Source organism: Ursus americanus, chromosome 5 (genome assembly GCF_024610735.1).
Source record: "Ursus americanus isolate L20-20 chromosome 5, mUrsAme1.1.p, whole genome shotgun sequence".
In the NCBI taxonomy this organism is placed as follows: Eukaryota; Metazoa; Chordata; class Mammalia; order Carnivora; family Ursidae; genus Ursus; species Ursus americanus.
Genome location: NC_142131.1, coordinates 1,598,058 through 1,616,842, shown reverse-complemented (window position 1 = coordinate 1,616,842; position 18,785 = coordinate 1,598,058). Strand labels below are relative to the sequence as shown.

The 18,785-nt window shown below is 38.1% G+C and overlaps 1 protein-coding gene across 2 annotated transcripts; it reads right to left on the bottom strand.

The window, feature by feature from the left end:
* On the bottom strand, positions 1-18,055 carry STARD4 (StAR related lipid transfer domain containing 4). Of its 2 annotated transcripts, none has more exons than XM_045777287.2 (6): positions 17,822-18,055; positions 10,759-10,872; positions 9,790-9,839; positions 5,752-5,878; positions 4,767-4,881; positions 1-3,871 (listed from the first exon to the last, which is right to left on the bottom strand). In XM_045777287.2, exons 2-6 carry the CDS (start codon positions 10,861-10,863, stop codon positions 3,642-3,644), a joined length of 627 nt encoding a protein of 208 aa, XP_045633243.1. In that variant the 5' UTR covers positions 10,864-10,872; positions 17,822-18,055; the 3' UTR covers positions 1-3,641. The 2 variants fall into 2 exon arrangements, with proteins under 2 accessions (XP_045633243.1, XP_045633242.1); XM_045777286.2 differs by lacking the exon at positions 17,822-18,055 and adding an exon at positions 17,379-17,674.
* Positions 18,056-18,785: the final 730 nt, after the last annotated feature.

The following is an 18,785-nucleotide window of genomic DNA, read 5'->3' as shown; positions in this document are numbered from 1 at the left end:
TCTATATATAGTATAGCTTTTATTGAATTGTACGAGATGAACTTTTATTTATACATGTAAAATCTTTGGAAACAACAAAATAATGAAGAAATTAAAATTCCAACTTCCTATGTTTCTTGTATGCTCAGATCCCATCTTCTAGAAGCTGTTAAGTAAGAAAGGCAAGGGAGATACACCAGACGAGTGATTATCCAACACACATTCTGATGGAAACCTGGTAAAGTCCCCTAACTTCTCTGGGTTTCACAATTTACCCATAAGGTGGAGAGAGCTGCAGTATCCATGTAAGTAAAAGGATCTGGATTTTAACCACTGATTCAAGGGGCACCAGTGTGCTCTTGAGTCAACAGGTAAAGCTCTTATCTACATCAAAGGAAATTACTCATACCTAAAAGCTCAATAGACAATTAAGGGCTTACATTGTGCAATGTGTTCCTTTCTTCTCCAGAGGCAACCTCAATTACAGAGTTTTTAGTTTGAGATGTGAATTTAATTCAAACTGAGTGCTGATAATACGCCCTTCAGTTAGTAAAGAAAGGAGGAGGAAGGAGAAAAAGAAAGAAAATTATTTTTACTGGGAGATGTTTTACACGTAGAAATCTACAATTTCAAATACATCCAACCTCGATGAACGGTAAATGAAGACACTCTAGCAGTTCGTATTAACATCACTGCAGACATGAAGTTCCTGCAATTATTTCTGCTAAATATTGCGTTAAACTTCAAGGGTTAATCAAGAGTTATCAATACAAACTAAAAATTCATGCAAAAGTATCACTTATGATAAATTATGATTTTTTGTATGAAACTAATGTCCTTAAAAAAATAGGTAATGTGTACTGGAAACAGTACTATGCCAACATTTCCTGTGTAAATAGGTTTCTAATGCAAACTAGCTATAAGCTAGAGAAAATCATCAACCACCTAACAAGGCAGATTACATTTTTGTTTCATTCACTGCCCTATGAAAAGTTAATTATCTTTAAAAGAAAAGCTCTTTTGGCTATTATTTTTATTTTATTAACAACTACAAACTGATTTATTTCTAACATTCAGAAGTCCCCATTTAGCAAGCACTGAAGGCTCCAGAGACCAGAAAACATTTTGTATTTAAGTAATTCCATGAAAATCATTACTTCATATTATAAAAAGATGAATTAATACATATACTGCAGATCTGTGCTATTCAATGCAGGCCACTGACCTGATGTGGATAATGCACACTTAAAATGTGCTAATCCTAATTAGTAAAATACACACCAGATTTCAAAGAATTAGTACAGAAGACGTATGTAAACTATCTTAATGAGTGTTTACAATGATTGCATGGTGAAATGGGAATATTTGGGATCTACTGAGTTAAATAAACTATATCATTAAAATTAACACCAGCTGTTTCTTTTTATCTTTTTAATGTGATTGCTAGAAAATTTTAAATTACATAGTATATGGCTCACATTATTTTTCTATTCTATAACACTGCTACAGAAACAGCAGACTCAATTATATGTTAATATAAATCCCAACCCATATCATTAAATTTTTGTATAATTACGGTATTTGAGATAACATATTTAATACATTACCACAAAAGGCCTGAGCTTAGAATCAAATATGCCTCTACTCTTAAAAACAAAACCAGATAAAACCTACTCTACTCTTTTTCATCTTCTGTATATTGGCAACTGTGCTAAACTTTGGTGAGCTAGGAGTCTGCAAACAGGCAAAAGGGGTCTTTTGGTTGACAGAGATGTTCTAAAACTGGACTGTGGTGATGACCGCACAACTATAAATGTATTCAAAAATTACTGGATTGTATACTTACAACCAGTTAAGTTGTACAGCATGCAAATTATACCTCAATAAAGCTCTTTTTTAAAAAAAAGTGCGCAGCAGGTCTAAAGTGCCATCTAGAAGCTGCATATAAATTTCAGGTGATTCAAATATTATTTTTCAATCTATCATATGACTCAATATTAAAACAAAAATTTTTCCATGAGGGTCCTTTTATGTGCAATGGGTCCAATTCAATAGTGGATTACGTAATCACTAATTGGAGGTGTAAGTGGAAAAAAACAAAGAGAACATGAGAGTCACTGAGTGGACAGTTTATTTTCTTTAGGGGTACCCAGCTTAGGCAGCAAGAGCACCCAGCTCAGGCAATCTTATCACAAATCCCTCACCCAATCTGGGCACCCTATAATTGGACATCTGCTGGCATTTCACCATCCTAGACAGAATACTAGAATATAAAAAAACCCATATTAATTAAAAAAAAAAAAAAGAAGAAGAAGAAACAAAACAATGGAAACAGTAAGTACCACATAAAGAACTGACACTGAACAGGAAGACAGATTTCAGGACGTGTGCCCGAACACAAACAAATTTGCATGGATATACTGAGTTGCTTCAAGGTCTCATTGTAGAAGTAAACCAGGTGGTTATTCAAAAGCCAAAGAATCATCTGGAATGTTAAAATCATTCAGGAATTTCATTTAAGGCAGCCACAGAATCAAGGGACCTATTATAGTCCATGCTAGTTATAAAATGACTCATGCAGACATGTGGACAAATCTATGAATGTATTTGTTAAAGTTCCAGACTGAAGTTCCGTCACAACTGTGAATGTTTATGATGTAGTTAGTAATACTTGATGGGTCGAGTTATACTTTAAAACTGAAATGTGAACATGGATCAAATAAGAAAGACTGAAAATCTGATTATTTTCCTACAGAATATCGGATACTTCTCATAATTAAAAGCTATTTCTCGAGGGCTTATCTTTAAAAAAAAAACGGTAACAAAAACACTCACTGAATTTGATTTCTAGACAATTTGCTGTTGGTGAATTAGGATACCACCAACCAGTTCACACAATGCAATCAATGTGGTGTCCCCAGCACATATTTGGCAGTTCTTTGTATTGTCTTATCCAAGCATAAATGCTTTTTAAGCCTTCTGAAATAAACGCACAGAAAGATACAAATACATTTTTAAAGATATCCACAAAATAATGTTATCTAGGTATCAAAACAATTGTATTTGAATTGTATCTATACTTACTGTATCTATACTTTTTCTATTTCTGATTTTTTCAATACTTAAAGTAGTACAAGTCAACTGATAATGAAGTTCACCTTTATAAAACATAAAGAGCTTTTTCTTTAGTCCAAGATATTGGCAAACTCATAGAGCATACCAAAAGTAAAGCACTAATATTTAACTTCCAAAAATAGTTAAAACTTATAAAATGTTCATAAAGCTCTAAAACAGATGATTCTAACTAACAGCATGAAGCTTGTGCTTTCTCTAATTTCCAAGTAGCCAAAATATTCATACTGAGGCAATATTCGGTTTCTTAAGAGTTCAGGTCAAAGAAGAATACCTCCTTCTTCATGGACATCTGTCATACTCTCCACGCTTAGACATACTGCTGTACCGAACAGTGTGCAGATCACTGTCTAAGAAAACGGCAATGTCCTCTCTTAGGTAACTATTTACTTTAGGAATAAAATAAACCAACAAATCATCTCAAATTTTTCTATAGGCTACACAGAAAAGAAGAAAAGATGACATTCACAGGCCGTGCAGTTGAGAGAAAAAGTTGATTCGAGGACTACCGTACTACAAGTTTAAACGTATTATGCCTTTTGTAGGGCCTTTTGTAAATCACCATAGAAGTTGATTAAAGTGCTTGCCATGGCTGTATCTACCGCAGACTGAGGGATCATCCCACGCAGATCCGTCTGAATGTAGCCTGTCAAAAGGCTCTGGTATGGACTGTCTTTAAGCGGAACACAAAACCAACCACAGGGATGGTTATATCCACGAATAAATTCTGGTCTCTTTTCACTCCAGTCAACACTTAGCCCTACAAGGAAATTTTAAAATAATGCCTTAGCAGTGACTGAGATTAGTCTAACAACTCTCATTAAGTAATATTATCAGGTTTCTTGTTCAAATATTTTTCTTCTTATCCATGTAGATGAAAACTAAGCCCCAAGAGTGACCATGGAAGAATGAAAAAGATAATTACCAAGTAGAATTCTGACAGAGGGCTAGAAGGTAGGTAATGGGGAAGGTTCTAATCCAATCAGAATAGGTAACAGTATGTCATCTTGGTAACTCCTTGGAAGCAATGAATTTTGGCTGTAGCACCCAGGCCTCAGGGGCCCAAAAATCAAAACTACGGTACTACCACTCCTCCTTAAAGGCACTACGCCACATCCAACTTTGGTACTGGCTGGTTAAGAGAAAACAAGTAGATATTTACCTATAACTGCCAACTCAACTTGTGTGTATACCAAACACACAAAAAAGATTGATTTACCTATAGATATAATTTAGAAAGCAGGAGGCTTCTAATAGCGGTATTTTTCATTTTTAAAAGAAAAAGTATACAACTTAAGGAATAAAAAATATTCTAACACATACCAAGTCTACTTTTCCTATGGATGTGACTAAGACGCTGTGTTCTGAGAGTGACTTAATCTACTTACTACATCCCTCTCTCAGAGGCAGCCATGTGATTCATGTTTGTTAGCTGTGACCTGGAGGGCACCCCGTAACTGGGAATAAAAACTTACCAGGAAGGTTTCAAAACCCTTCTTGATGTTGCTATTTGAATCCCTAGGATGTAGCATTTGCAAAGCTTAGTGATTACAAAACAAGTGTGAAGGCTAAAAACATATCTCACACAGAAACATCCACCCAAGAAAACTCAAATATTTAAAACAAATGAAAGTATGAGGTTTGGAGACCATTACCACAGGACAGAAGCCCTTCCTCATAGCCCACAGTGTAGGAGAAGTCGACAAACTCTCTTGGCGAGATTATGTTCCAGAGCTGGCCAGCAGTAGTGTAGCGCATCACACAGCAATTCTGAAAGAGAACAGGCGACGGGTGCTACCACTGAGGAAACACAGATGGACTCACGTATCATAAGTTAACCCTGGGTAAAAAACTAATATTCATTTAAAATGTATTATAACTATTATTAATAATAATTCTTACAGTGATTCTGATAGGTTTAGATCTCTATTCTAAATCTCACTGCCACTGTATGGACATGAATAAAGCATATGATCAAAATACAAAGAGGTAAGTTACCCAGTATCTAAATCTCTAACTCAGTGCAGTGGCCCTGTGCCCTATCGGATATTCAACATGGAAGTGGGTCGTATAGACTATAGGTGTTTAAGATAAAATCCACAAACATTTGGACTAAAATACCAAATGTTTCAATAAAGAAATTCAAACATGGGAAGAATGAATTAACAAAAAACAGAAAAAGAGGACAGCCCACTATGTTTACATCGTTCTCTAATGCCTAAGGTGGCATTTTTACCTTTGGTCTTGGATTTTGGCTTAACATTAATGGAAAAAGCTACATACGATTACCTAGAAACCTGACTATGATGGTAGTGCTTTTAGAATCTTAGACTTCAGAACCGCAAATTAAGTTTTACAATTAAAGATGCTGACGGTTTCTTAAACAGCAAGGGGAGTTCTGACTACAAGATCAGTTCTGACTAATACTCATTAGTTAATAGGAGGAAACTCAAGCTTTTTAAAAGGCAGCAAGGATTCCCCTGTGAGATCTTTGCCATGACTACTTACTCTCAAAGCAATGAATACAATGAATACAAGTAGGTACACACACACCCACAAGCTCTCTCTCACCTGCATGCACACACACACGCACACACACACACACACACACAATCTGAAGTAATGTTTCCAAATAAATACCTCTTCAAAGTGTTCCAAAATATCCATTGAAGTCATTAAGCTGTCCCAATCCAAGCGACAGGGACCTGGGCGTATATGGTCTATGACACTATTGACGGTGTCATCTATAACACCCTGGGCTTTGAAACTGGAGAAAACATATTAAGGTCAAATGCTATTAGAATGAAAAATTTCGGAATGCCCTCATAGTTCAGAGCTAACTTCAAAAAGAGTAAAAGTTAATAAAGATTTTTTAAAGGGAGTAAATCCCAACAGTCTTTCTGATAAATTAAGTTATATCGATTATTTTATCAGAATGTACTCTTTGCCCTCAAATCTAACAAGTGATCTGAAGGCTAAATTGTATTATCATGAACACAGGAAAGTACCTTCATGTTACAGTGTAGCCGACAACAGTCTATACAGTACTAGTGCTTCATTTATTCTGTATGTTATTCTTTTCTCAGTTATGCTCTAACATGTTGTTAGTATACACATATTTTTAATCTGACTTTCAAAAACTTTTTTACAGGAACAGAAAAGTAGGTCACCCAGGAATAGCACACAGAGGATTGACTCATGATTAATATCAGAACTTGACATATTTCAAAGGTGGCATTACAGATCAGTGGGGAAAGATGTACTATTCCATAAATGGCACTTTGATTCAGTACTTATCCTAATAGAGAAATTAAAAATTAAATCAGTACTTGACACCATTCAAAACAATTAATTCCAGACAGACTGAAGACCACTACATAAAACTTAAAACTTTGAGAAAAATACATCTTTGTGACCTCAGGATACAGGGGATTTCTTGAATACATAAAATACACCAAAATACAAAACAGTTAAAATTAAAAACTTGTGTACCACAAATGACAAAATAAGCGATTTCTTTAAAAAACCAGCCATAGACTGGAAGAAGGTATGTGCAACACATGTAAACAGACATAATTATTATAGGGAATACATACTTAATTCCTATAAAACAATGAGAAAAAGACAATCCAAAGAAAATAAGGACAAAAGATATGTTAAGATTGATTGGAAATGTCAATAAATTTAGAAAAGATGCTCAACTTCACTCATACTCAAGTAAATACTAACAAGATACTATCTCAAACCCCTGAGATTGGCAGAGTAAAAACATAACAAGTACTGAATGGAAGGGAATGAAAACTTTCAAACTGCAACCACCACTTTAGAGAGCAATTAATTTGGCAATGCCTGGTGTAGTTGAATGATGTGTGACTTTCAGACCCAGGTACACACCCAGAGAAAATCACACGTGTGTGTAGGAGACATATACTAAAGAAGTTTACATAATACTATAATTTATAAGGAAGAATTGTCAACAACCTAAAAATTTACAAATACAGGTAAACACATAGTATTTTCATATGAACGTGAAAAGAATAGATCTACATGTAACAACATGCATGGCTAAATCTTGAAAAAAATACTGTATTAAATAGAAAAATAATCAAAAGCAAATTACTAAAGGAAACACACACACATACATGTGGTCCAAGTATAAAACAGGAATACACACTTCAAGACGTAGTTACCTCTGGGGAGGAATGAAAAGAGAAGAAATGAGAGATCTCTATCCGTAACATTTTGGGCAGGTCTTTTTAAAAGTCTTTTTAAAGCCTCTGAAGCTGGTTCATCATTTTGTAAATATTTCCAGCTCAAACTTACACAATCTCCCCCACTCTAAATCTGCTCTTCCCTCCTGTGTTCTCTAGCTTGGGGTGGAGAGTGGGAATGGGGCAATACAAATCAATCCCAAATTAGACATCTGGGATTCAACTTTTGACTCTTCTTTTTCCCTTGACCCCATTTCAATAGTCAGAATGAAAGCCACCATGTTTTATCAAGATGACTTCCTAAACGTAAAGTGCTTAGAACAGTATTTGGCTCTCAGTGAACATTACTTATCACCACCACCACCACCACCACCATTAGATCCCTTTCACATTCACTTGCCCTTTTCAACTCGTATGCCAAGTCCTTAGTTTGGGCACTCTGTGTCCAACTCAACACTGCAACCATTTCTACCTCTTTGGACCATATATCTCTTCAAGTTTCTGATAAAGACAAAGATCTCTTCCCAGGAATATAACATTGACACAAAAGTATGTTTATGATCTTAAGGAAACTTCAAGAAGCTAGCCATGGACTCCTAGGGTAAAACCTCCTCTCTAGGGGTGCCTGGGTGGCACAGCGGTTAAGCGTCTGCCTTCGGCTCAGGGCGTGATCCCGGCGTTATGGGATCAAGCCCCACATCAGGCTCCTCCGCTGTGAGCCTGCTTCTTCCTCTCCCACTTCCCCTGCTTGTGTTCCCTCTCTCGCTGGCTGTCTCTATCTCTGTCAAATAAATAAATAAAATCTTAAAAAAAAAAAAAAAAAAAACCCTCCTCTCTAAACTCTCCATGCTCATTTCCTTTTTTCATAGTGCTATCAGATTAAGTTAAAAATCTTTGAGGGGCGCCTGTGTGACGCAGTTGTTAAGTGTCTGCCTTCAGCTCAGGGCATGATCCCAGCATTCTGGGATCGAGCCCCACATCAGGCCTCTTCCTAGGAGCCTGCTTCTTCCTCTCCCACTCCCCCTGCTTGTGTTCCCTCTCTCACTGGCTGTCTCTGTCAAATAAATAAATAAAATCTTTAAAAAGAAAAAAAAAAAAATCTTTGAGGACCTGGGAGGTGGGAGTAAGGTTTGAGCAAGGGTAAGCACAATATTGAATTCCTTACTTTAGAATTCAAAAATCCTTCAGACGTGTGCTCTCCCTACCCTCATATTTCATGCTCCAGCTATAGAAACATCACTTCTACTTCCCTAAACAGACTCCGTAGAGTGTTTCCCATCTGTGTTTATGTAGTAGATGCAATCCCCTCTGCCTGGAATATGAATCAGTCCTTCATTCCCTAAGAAATAACCCATTCTTCCTTTAAAGCTCAGCTCATATACTAGCTCTTCAATGAAGTCCTCTCAAACCACCAAGCGTAAAGCTCCCTTGGCAGTTTCTGTGCTTTTCAACCCCCACTGGGAATCCGTGATCTAAAGGATTAACTTCACACTTGTTCCCAATGCTTAATCCTCAACTCCAGTTTCCTGGTCCTAGTCATAAATATTGTAAAACTCATCTTTCTGGAAATGCTATCTTTGGTATTATACTCGAGAACACAAAGTAAGTGGGACCAACAGTTTCATTTTTAAAAGGGCAGAGTCCCAAGGATATGAACATTCCAGTCCAATTACACAAGGCAATTGTTTCCACTGCCTTTAAAAAACAATATTTTTTTTCTGGTGAAAAGTGTAATTCATGTTCAACTATATGCAAATAACAAAAAATGGAAATAGAAATCACTCATAAAACAAGCATCTAGAGGTGTATATTTGGTGTTAAGTAAAAACATTTTAATATATAAAAATTAAAGTCAACTCATAATTCTGCTACATGCAGTTTCGTAGTCTGCTTTATTCACTTTACATCTTGAGCATTTTCTTGTGTTTTAAACTAATACTTGAAAACATAGTTTTTAAAGTCTGTAAAATATCACGTTCAAAATTTAACCATTCTCTGACTATTGATTATTCAAGTTGTTTTGTAATTTTTAATATTATAAGTAATGCTGTGATGGAAGAGATAAGTACTTAACTATTATCTTTCTTATGATTTCTAAAAGATAAATTCTTAAAATAAAGTCTGCTCCAGCATTGAGTAAATATAGAAGAATATAAGAAGGGAGTTATACACCATGCTAAGAAATTAAGATTTTTATAGGCCATTTGATATCATTATTTAATGATTCCCCTTACTACCAACTCAGTCCACAAGGGATATGGACATTTTAAAGGCTTTGAATTCATAAGGTGATATGCTTCTGGGAAAGTTTAAAATCTTTTTAAAAGCCAAATTTTACTGGCAATGATGATTTAGTGATCATTTATATATATATATATATATATATATATATATATATATATATATATATATATATGAAGTCTGTCAATGTCTTAAGAGCTACATAAAACTACAAGAATTTACTTACAGGTAGCCATTAAATTCTTCTGAAGGTTTTCTCCAAATTGTTACATCTTTCTGGAAAAATAAAAAGTAGTACATGGGCATAAATCATTACCTATGCAGAATTCTGGATATAAAACCGACAATTTCAAATTCTAGAGCATCAGTTTTTGCATTAAAATAAAACTTAAATAAATATTCGAAGAGATACATAAAAGTCACTTATACCATCAAAATGATCCATATTTTAATTTCTTCTGTATCCTAAAGTTCTTTACATTTTACTTAAAGTACAGACCTCCAAAAAAGATTGTTCAGTAGCTTAATGAGACACAAACACTGTTAAGATCCTCACCGGCCATTATTATTTGCCTCACTCCAATCTTATTTACCATTACTGACACATTCAGACCAAGACAATAGGAATGCTAAATATTTCATTCTGAACTTGCTCATATCTTTTTTAAAATTCAAACAATTCACATCTATTATGACAGTGCTACCTTGAATTGGTCCCTACATCTTTATTCTGATCATTTCCCAAGAAATTTTGAATATCAAACTGGCTAGAGTACTACACTGGAAGAGTCCTGGGTTCTAGGGTTGGCTCTGTCAAGCCATGTGATAATTTGGACAAGTCATACCAGTAGAAAAGAATACTAACTGGCCACCCTCCCAGGCTTGTTGAAATATCTGAAACTATTTCGAACTATCAAGACGTGTTACATTTTATATGTTGACTTTAGAAGCTATTCTTCAGGCTTGTGTTGCCAAGAGTCTATTCTCATGTCCAATATCTAAAGAAGTAATGAAAACAGTGCAGGATTATGTTTTTGCCTTAGTGGGCTGTCAAACCATCGCCTTTATTAGCTTAGGTATTTACCCTGCCCATCCACCAAGGATGGTCCCTACTCTCCCTTACCATTTTGAAAGTCGTCAACCAACTCACTAGATAGAAGATAAATGCCAAATATATGTAATTTAAATGATGTACCGTTTTCTTGGCAAGTCGCCACTTATCATCTTCAATGCTATGATACTGGATGAGAGTGTTTTTAAGTCTAGTTGCAAAAGCGGCAGCATCAGGCAGGCCTTCCATTTTTTTCTCCTGTTACAAAGACAAAGATTACCATCAGCAAATACCACAATTTGAAGCAGTAGACCAGTGAGGCTCAAAGCTGGCTTCGTAACAGAATCACCTGGGGAGCTGTAGAAGATACTTATACCTGGATCCCACCCCAAATCAACTAGTCAGAATCTCAGAGAGTAGGACCTGGGCATACGTTTGTTTTTGTTTTTTTTTCTTCCTAAAAGCTCCCAAGATGAGTAACACCTAGTCAAGGATGAGTATCATACATTTTAAGTTATTAAAATCATTCATATAAAAATAAACTACAATCCTAGTTCCCTTTCTAAAGGAATATAATAAAAAGAACTACATTATAGAATTCTAGGTAACTTAAAGAAAAAAATTTTGCTGTTTCCAAACTACAAAAATAAATACACAAGGAATAAATTCTTTTAAAAAGTCTTTAGAGTTTCAGCCATTAAATTTTTAATTTAACACCCAACAGATTTATGATTCATTCCAGAAAACTAATGACAAGCACAACTAGAAACCTATTCATACATCCTTTCAGGTTAGGGTTATAGAACTCTGAACAATTTCAAAAGTTTGAAGAACTGCACCATTTTCAATATTTTTTTTCACTTAATGAAGTGCATTCAGTAAGGAATCTGTGTAAGGAAGGAGGTCATATGAAGACTTTTAGAACCATTAGTACAGCATAAACAAATGGTTCAATTTTAAGGCAGTACTTTTAACCACATAAAAAAGTACTATATCGTTAATAATTCCAAAGATAAGCTACTGTTCAACATTGTTTTTAAAGAGAAATTATTAACCTTAAAGATAATAAACGATATAATGAAGGCTTCTGTAATTTGAGTTTTAAAACATTGCTGCAAATTCTCTACTACACTTGCCATCAAGAGGTGGTCTGTGACTACATGACTTCCTAGGCTGGGTTAGAAAAGTCCATGCAGGCTCTGCAGGTTTCTTTTAGACTAATTGCTCTGGGAGCCTTTGATCAACATGCAAGCACGCAAAAACTCTATCTTGAGGCTGAAATGTGGAAAGACTGATGAGAAGGGGAAATGGGGAGAGAAATAAGACTCCAAAGTCCCAGAATCAGAAGCCTCGTTAGAGCTTCGTCTTAATGGATATCACCCTAGGCTTCCCTCAATTTACCTCAGTCTTCCCTATCTTAACAATTTACTTTTATTTTACTTTTATTTATTTATTTTTCAATGTAGGCTCCACACCCAGCATGGAGCCCAACACAGGGCTTGAACTCATGACCCTGACATCAGGACCTGAGCTGAGATCAAGAGTCCAACGCTTAACTGACTGAGTCACCCAGGCACCCCAACAATTTACTTTTAAAATGGTAATTGAGCCAGTTGCTCAAAGACAAAGCCTAGGAATCACCCTTAACAGAAATTAAGAGATTCCCATTCACACCACCATGTCTCATTGCCTACAATATTCTTGTCCTACTGGTTTTCTTTCTGCCCCTCAAATGGGTCAAGCTTGTTACTGACTCTGGGCTTTGTTCTTGCTATTTCTCTGCCTGGATTATTAGATCCCAAATCTGAGCATGCCTAATAACAACTTATAATGACAATTTCATTTTAAGCCTCTTACCTTAATACAGCCTTCTGTAAGCCTCTATTATAGTCTCCTTTCATTCTCTTCATAGTGCTCATCACAATCTGAAATTAACTTCCCTATGTATGGGTATACTGTGTTCTACCCTTTCGCCATCACATATCCCCCACTAATAGAGCAGGGCCTTTGGCTGCCTTCTTTCCCACTATATCCCCACCAACTAGAATATTGCCTGGAACACAATAGGCCCTTAGTATTTGTTGAAGTGTGTTTGCTTCAAAACAAGAATGATTTGGTCTTGAGTTTGTGTCCTTTTGGTACCTTGGTACACTCCTGTAAAAGAATATAGAAAAAGCTTCTGGGCAAAAGCTACACAATTTACAGAACCATCAAGTTACTACAAAGAGGAAATGAAGAAAAGATAGAAATGAAATGTCAAGCCTCAAACTTCTGTGGGAATAAGGCTGCAATTCTCAACTACACACGCATACAACAGAATCCCCTTTGTTGTATCTTGTAGTGGTTGTAGCTGTTGACAAAGATTACCTTCCTAGGCTCCTTTGAGTCCTCTTTTTGACCAGGCCTTGTTCTTGGGCTTGTCCTTGGTCCCCTAAGTTCAGTTTTAGCAAGAATCCTGCTGAGCTAGTTTACTGAAACACTCCTCACCCTCAAAAATTCCTTCTCCCACCCTTGATCTTATCACGCTGCTCTGCATTCAGCAAGAATCCTCAATTTAGCCAGAATCCCCCTTACCCCTAATGTTTCCTCTTAGCAATTTCCCATCCACTGACACCTATCCTGCTCCTTGGCTACAAATCCCCACTGTCCTTGTTGTATTCAGAATGGAGTGCAATTCATTCTTTTTCTTTCTTTCTTTCTTTCTTTCTTTCTTTCTTTCTTTCTTTCTTTCTTTCTTTCTTTCCTTCCTTCCTTCTTTCTTTCTTTTCTTTCTTTCCTTCTTTCTTTTTTTATGATTTTGTTTATTTGCGAGAGAGAGAGAGAGAGACGTGGGGGAAGAGGGAGAGAGAGAATCCAAAGCAGACTCTATACTGAGCATGGAGCTGGACACAGGGCTTGATCCCACAACTACAAGATCATGACCTGAGCCGAAACCACGAGTTGGAGGCTTAACCGACTGAGCCACCCAGGCACCTCCAGAATAGGGTGGAATTCTATACTGAGGTACCTTTTCCCCTACTGCAATAGTTCTTGAATAAGATTTGCCTTTATCAATTTAACTTCTATCTGCCTCTGGTTTTCTTTGACACAGTTTTTAGGTGTTAAATTTCAGGGCCCACTGCCAGATAGTGTGATTCAGTGGGACTGTTCTGGAGTAGGCCCCCCAAAATCTAGGTTCTATAAACAGCCTCATTGATCATTCTGTTATTCAGCCAGCTTTGAGAACCATGGATCTAAAAACTAAAGATGACAGAAATAAATCAATATTATAGTCAATATTTAAATAGCACAAAACAAAGTATATAAGCCATTAAAAATGATGAACAAGATGATAGAGAACTGTAGGTGAAGAAAAAAACCTTTTTCTCTACTCTCTTAGGTTCTGTCTCTAGGACCTGCAAATTAAACTGAAAGGAAGTATATTAACAGGAGAAAAGGCGCACAAATTTTATTTGCTGTTAATATTTTAATTTTATATATGTAGAGGCTTTCACAAAAAAGAAATGGAGACCCAAAAAAAAGCAGTTAGACTTAAAGCTTATACACCATTCTAACAAAAGGTGATAAATTGTGGAAAAGTGACAAGACAAAGGAAAAGGGATTTGGGCTTCTAGGTGTGGTAAGTTATGAGAAAGTAAATATATGAGAGAAAATTAATAGAAAAGAAAGGATATTGTAGTAAAGTTTGTTCAGACAATCTTGGCCAACTCTCTATCACCAGTGATGAGTTGTTCTCCTCCTAGTATGAGAGGGGAGAGGGAAGGCCTTCACAAAGGGAAATTTAAATCCTACTTTTAGGCAGTAGAGGGAAAGAAAATAGCTCTTTCTGCGTTTGCTGCTGAACTGCCTTCAGCTCAAAATAATCCTTATTCCAAAGTGGCATATTTTGGGGTGTTATATCCCAAAATATGGGAAACATGGGACAGTATATATAGAAAATTCAATAACATAGAATTTAGGATCTAGGTAAGTGATGTGAAATAAATATAGATCCCACCCATAGACTAAAAGTGGATGAGCTCATTCAAAAAGTGTGCCAGTCAGGAAAGTATCCCATTTCCCCTCAAGAGACTGCCAACTTGATAGCCAGTACAATGACTTTAATGAAGGGTATGTTATAAATAAGCACAGATTCTTAGAGAAGATTTGAAAAACTAATTTATCTATTACTGGGATCACTATGACTAAACAAAATTCTTTAAACCCAAAGGTTGCCTGGGAGGTTCCTGTGGTTGGCAGGTAAGATATTTTTTTCAAAACTCCTTGATAGAAATCAAAGATGAAACGTAAAGATGCTATTATCACAGACGTTATCTTTGTAGAAATCTGTTACACATATGTGAGCAATAAAAACTACCTATAAAGATGAGAATCTGGATCTTTAAGGTGCTTACTGATCACTATAAAGTCCAAACTCCTTAATATGGCTTACGGGGCCTTTTATGATCTGAGCTTCACTGCCTAATTTCTACTCTTCTTTCTTGGACTCCCCTAAAGACTAAGTTAGCTTCCCCCCACCTCACCAATGTTTCTCACAGCAATTCTGTAATTATTCACTTGTCATCTTTTCCAATTTAACTATAAACCTTTGGGGCAGGAAATGTGACTTGTTCAGTGTTATACTCCTATGTCTAGATGCAGCAGGAACTCCGTAAATAAAAGTGGGAAAAAGAGGTAGACAGTGAGCTACTAGTCTCACTTATGGAAGACCTCAAGATATCTAAGGCAAGCCTGTTTACACCAATCATCCTTGAGCTTCCGAATGACTAAAACTTCCATTGCCATATGTAGTTACAGCAATTTCTCAAGGAAGTCTACTATTTTATTTACCAAGCATCTAGTATCTACCAAGTCCAAGAACTACAAAAATGGATGTAATCCAGTTTGCTCTCAAAGTTGACTTATTCCACCCTTTAAATAAAGTCTGAATTGCAACAACAACAACAAAGCTAAAACATTAAAAAATTAATGAGCCTCTTTTAAGGGTAGTGGAGTAGAAGGTAGGAAAGAAGGAGAACAAATACCTGTAAACTCGGAAAGCTCTTTTCTAGCCCAGTGAAGTATTTAAACCACACAGTTCATTCCTGCATGAATTTTTTTTATGATTAAGTCCAAAAGAGAATAATGGTTACTGTCTAAACTGTGTGCGGGCAAGCATATCTCTGGAAATATATTCCAGAATTGGGGAGCAGGCAGTATTAGGGTTATTATCAAGGTCTTGATGTTCTCCTAATAAAACAAAGTACTCATATTAATTGAAAGGAAAGCATACAATATGCTCTACTGCAATCTCCCCCTATGGAGAATGTAAGGAAAATGTTTTAAATACTATTCTGAACTCCCTGTTACTAATTCTTTCATTCCCCTTCTTGATCTACATCAGGAAACTCTCCAACTCGATCACTTACATTTCAGAGAACAGGTGCCATTTAATCACATCAGAATCTAGCACCTCCTTCCAAAAGGCTATATACTTTTGACAGTCCTATCACTCAGTGCTCATGTATGCCCACCTTCACTTTTCCCCCCTTACTTTAAACTAACCTTTTTGTTCATGTTTTCTATGCCCATGTCTTTGCAGTGATCACTAGTGTAGACAGTGGCTGCCACTGTAGAGCCAGCAGCCTGCCAAAGTCAGAAATTGTCTTGTGCCCATATATCAGCACCATAGTCTTTGTCCAGTTTTCATCAAATTTATATCACCGGGAGATGGTCCTAGGTTCTATTCTAAATATGAAACATAATAAACCTTTTAACTTCTAATAAAAAGTGAATGTCATAAAAATCTGTTTGTACCTATGTAGTATGATGAAGTCAGAAATCACTTGTTAAAGAAGCTATTATCAGAATTGTTTAAACTTCCACTTCCTGATTGATAAAGGTTTTATTTATGTGAATAGCTTCAATTTACACGCCATAGATTTCCCCGATGTTGTGCAAACCAAGACCTTGTAAATTAAATTATATTTTCTAATATAAAAATTTCATCATATGCTTGATTTTGCAATCAATCTTGAATTTTTAATTTAGCTTTTCCAATTCAAATACTGAAGTTTCTTGTTTTTGAGACTGGCTGTAGCAGGAATCCAACAGGGAAGCCCACTTCCATAATGTGAGCAATGCCCTTTCCTCTGTTTCAGTGCTCACTCTACCTTATTCTAGTATAAGCTTTACAACAATGTTGAGACTTTTTACAACAGTTAAAGCAATATTAAATTCTAATGATATCTCAGTTTTAAATTTGAGTCCAAGTTAATGTTTGAGCTCCTGATGCTCTAATCCTTTATTTAAAATAATAGCTAACAATTATTGATCCTTTACTATGTGATCAGTCTCTCCGGCCACTTTAAATTGTATTTCATTTACATAAACAACCTTAAAAGCCGATCCTATTATCCTTATTTTGCAGAGAGAGCACCAACAGAGAAGTTAAGTCACTTGTTCAAGGTCACACAGCTAATAAGTGATGGAGTCAGACAGAATTCCAATCAGGACTTCTGCCTTTAGAGTCTGAAATTCTCTTCTGTAAAACACCGGAAGTTGATCACAAGCTGGAAAAGACTTTACATAAAAATCTGACATCACACTAAATCTATCATTTTGTTGTGGCTCCTGATCCCAAAATAGCTCAGGTACTCTTTCTTAACTGCACGTTAGGGATAATGGAACACTAACTTACTGAGGAATTACATGAGTTAATACATTTAGGACCGAAGCTGGAAGATGTAAACCTAGAAAACGCTGCGTCTTATCCTCAGTATCACCTCAAGTCCAAGCTTGCCGTGGGAAGATGGGACCCTCCGTTGTCGGTGCATCTACTACGAACCAGGAAGCACTGCGCCCTTCTGGGAACGCGAGCTCCGTGGATCTTCACCATTACCCGAAAAGCAAGGTTATTACTACCCCTTCCCCATTTAACGATGCAGAAGCTGACGCCTAGTAGGCACCCAAGTCCTTAAACTGGGGAGCGTTGCGGAGAGGAGCGGTGCAAGCCCTGGGGATCCTTCCGGGGACTCCCGGGTGAAGTCCGCGCCCCGCCCGGACGCCCCGGTCCGCCACCCCCAGACCTCCGCGCCGGCCTCTCCCGCCCCGCTCGCCGGAGCAGCTCCGAAAACGCCCCCGGCACAGCGGCCCGGACGCCCCCGTCGCCCTCCCTCCGGGCCGCCTCACTGCCGCCGCGACTCCGCGCTTTTGCCTCCACGGCTACCTGACATGAAGCAAGGCGTGGCACGCGGCTAGGCGCGTCGGGCCCGCACCAGACTCCCCGCTTTCGGCGACACTGACGCTCAGAGCTCCCCCAGCTGCCCCGCCCGTCGGGGCCGACAGCAGCCAATAGGCGACGCGCCGCCACCGCTCGCAGCCGATCGGAAGGCACCAAGCTCTTGACGGAAAGAGGGCCGAATCCCCCGGCCACGTCCCCTGCTAGTCGCCGGGTGCGTGGGGCCTCAGTTGGCCGGGGCAACGTGCGCTTGCTTGGATTGGCTGGCGCGGCAGCGTGCGGAGCGCTGATTGGTCGCTGGGGATGGAACGATTTCTCGTGCGTGTGGGCGGGCGCGATCGCGCCAGGGTTCCCTGCGTGTGCGGGGTTGCGGGCGGGCGAGACTGGGGCGGGCTATCCCGCGGTCAATTCGTGGCGGAAAACATTTGCGAGGCAGTAAACCCAGCTGGGAGAAATACGAACACAAGAGGGAGTAAAGGACGAAGTGAGGGGTAAGGCTGGCCTAAATTCAGACGGCTGTGGAGAGGGACCGGCACGCTCCTGCGCACCCCTCTCTGGACCGCAAGTCCCATAAAAAAGGGAGGGAAAGGCGCCCGAGCACGGGACGACGGTCCTTCGGCCTTCCGCGTCCCCTGACGTGCAGCTGAAAGCGCTGCGTGAGAAAGCCCATGAGCAGGCGCGGCCACCAGGCGAGGGATGTTCGCCCTCAGATACGAGAGACGAGAAGACCGCCTAGAAAATGGAGAGGAGGACGGGTGCGGCAGGTGGCTTTCGCAGCCTCACCCAGTGTTCTGGTTTCCATCCGACAGGATGTTTGACAAATCTGAACGCTAATTGTCAGGTGTTTGCAAATTATACTTACTAGGATATGTGGTTTGACGTCCAAGAGTATGAAGGAAGGCAGTGCTACGCCATTAGTCATTCTCGGTAGACTCGCAATGAGAACAAATAA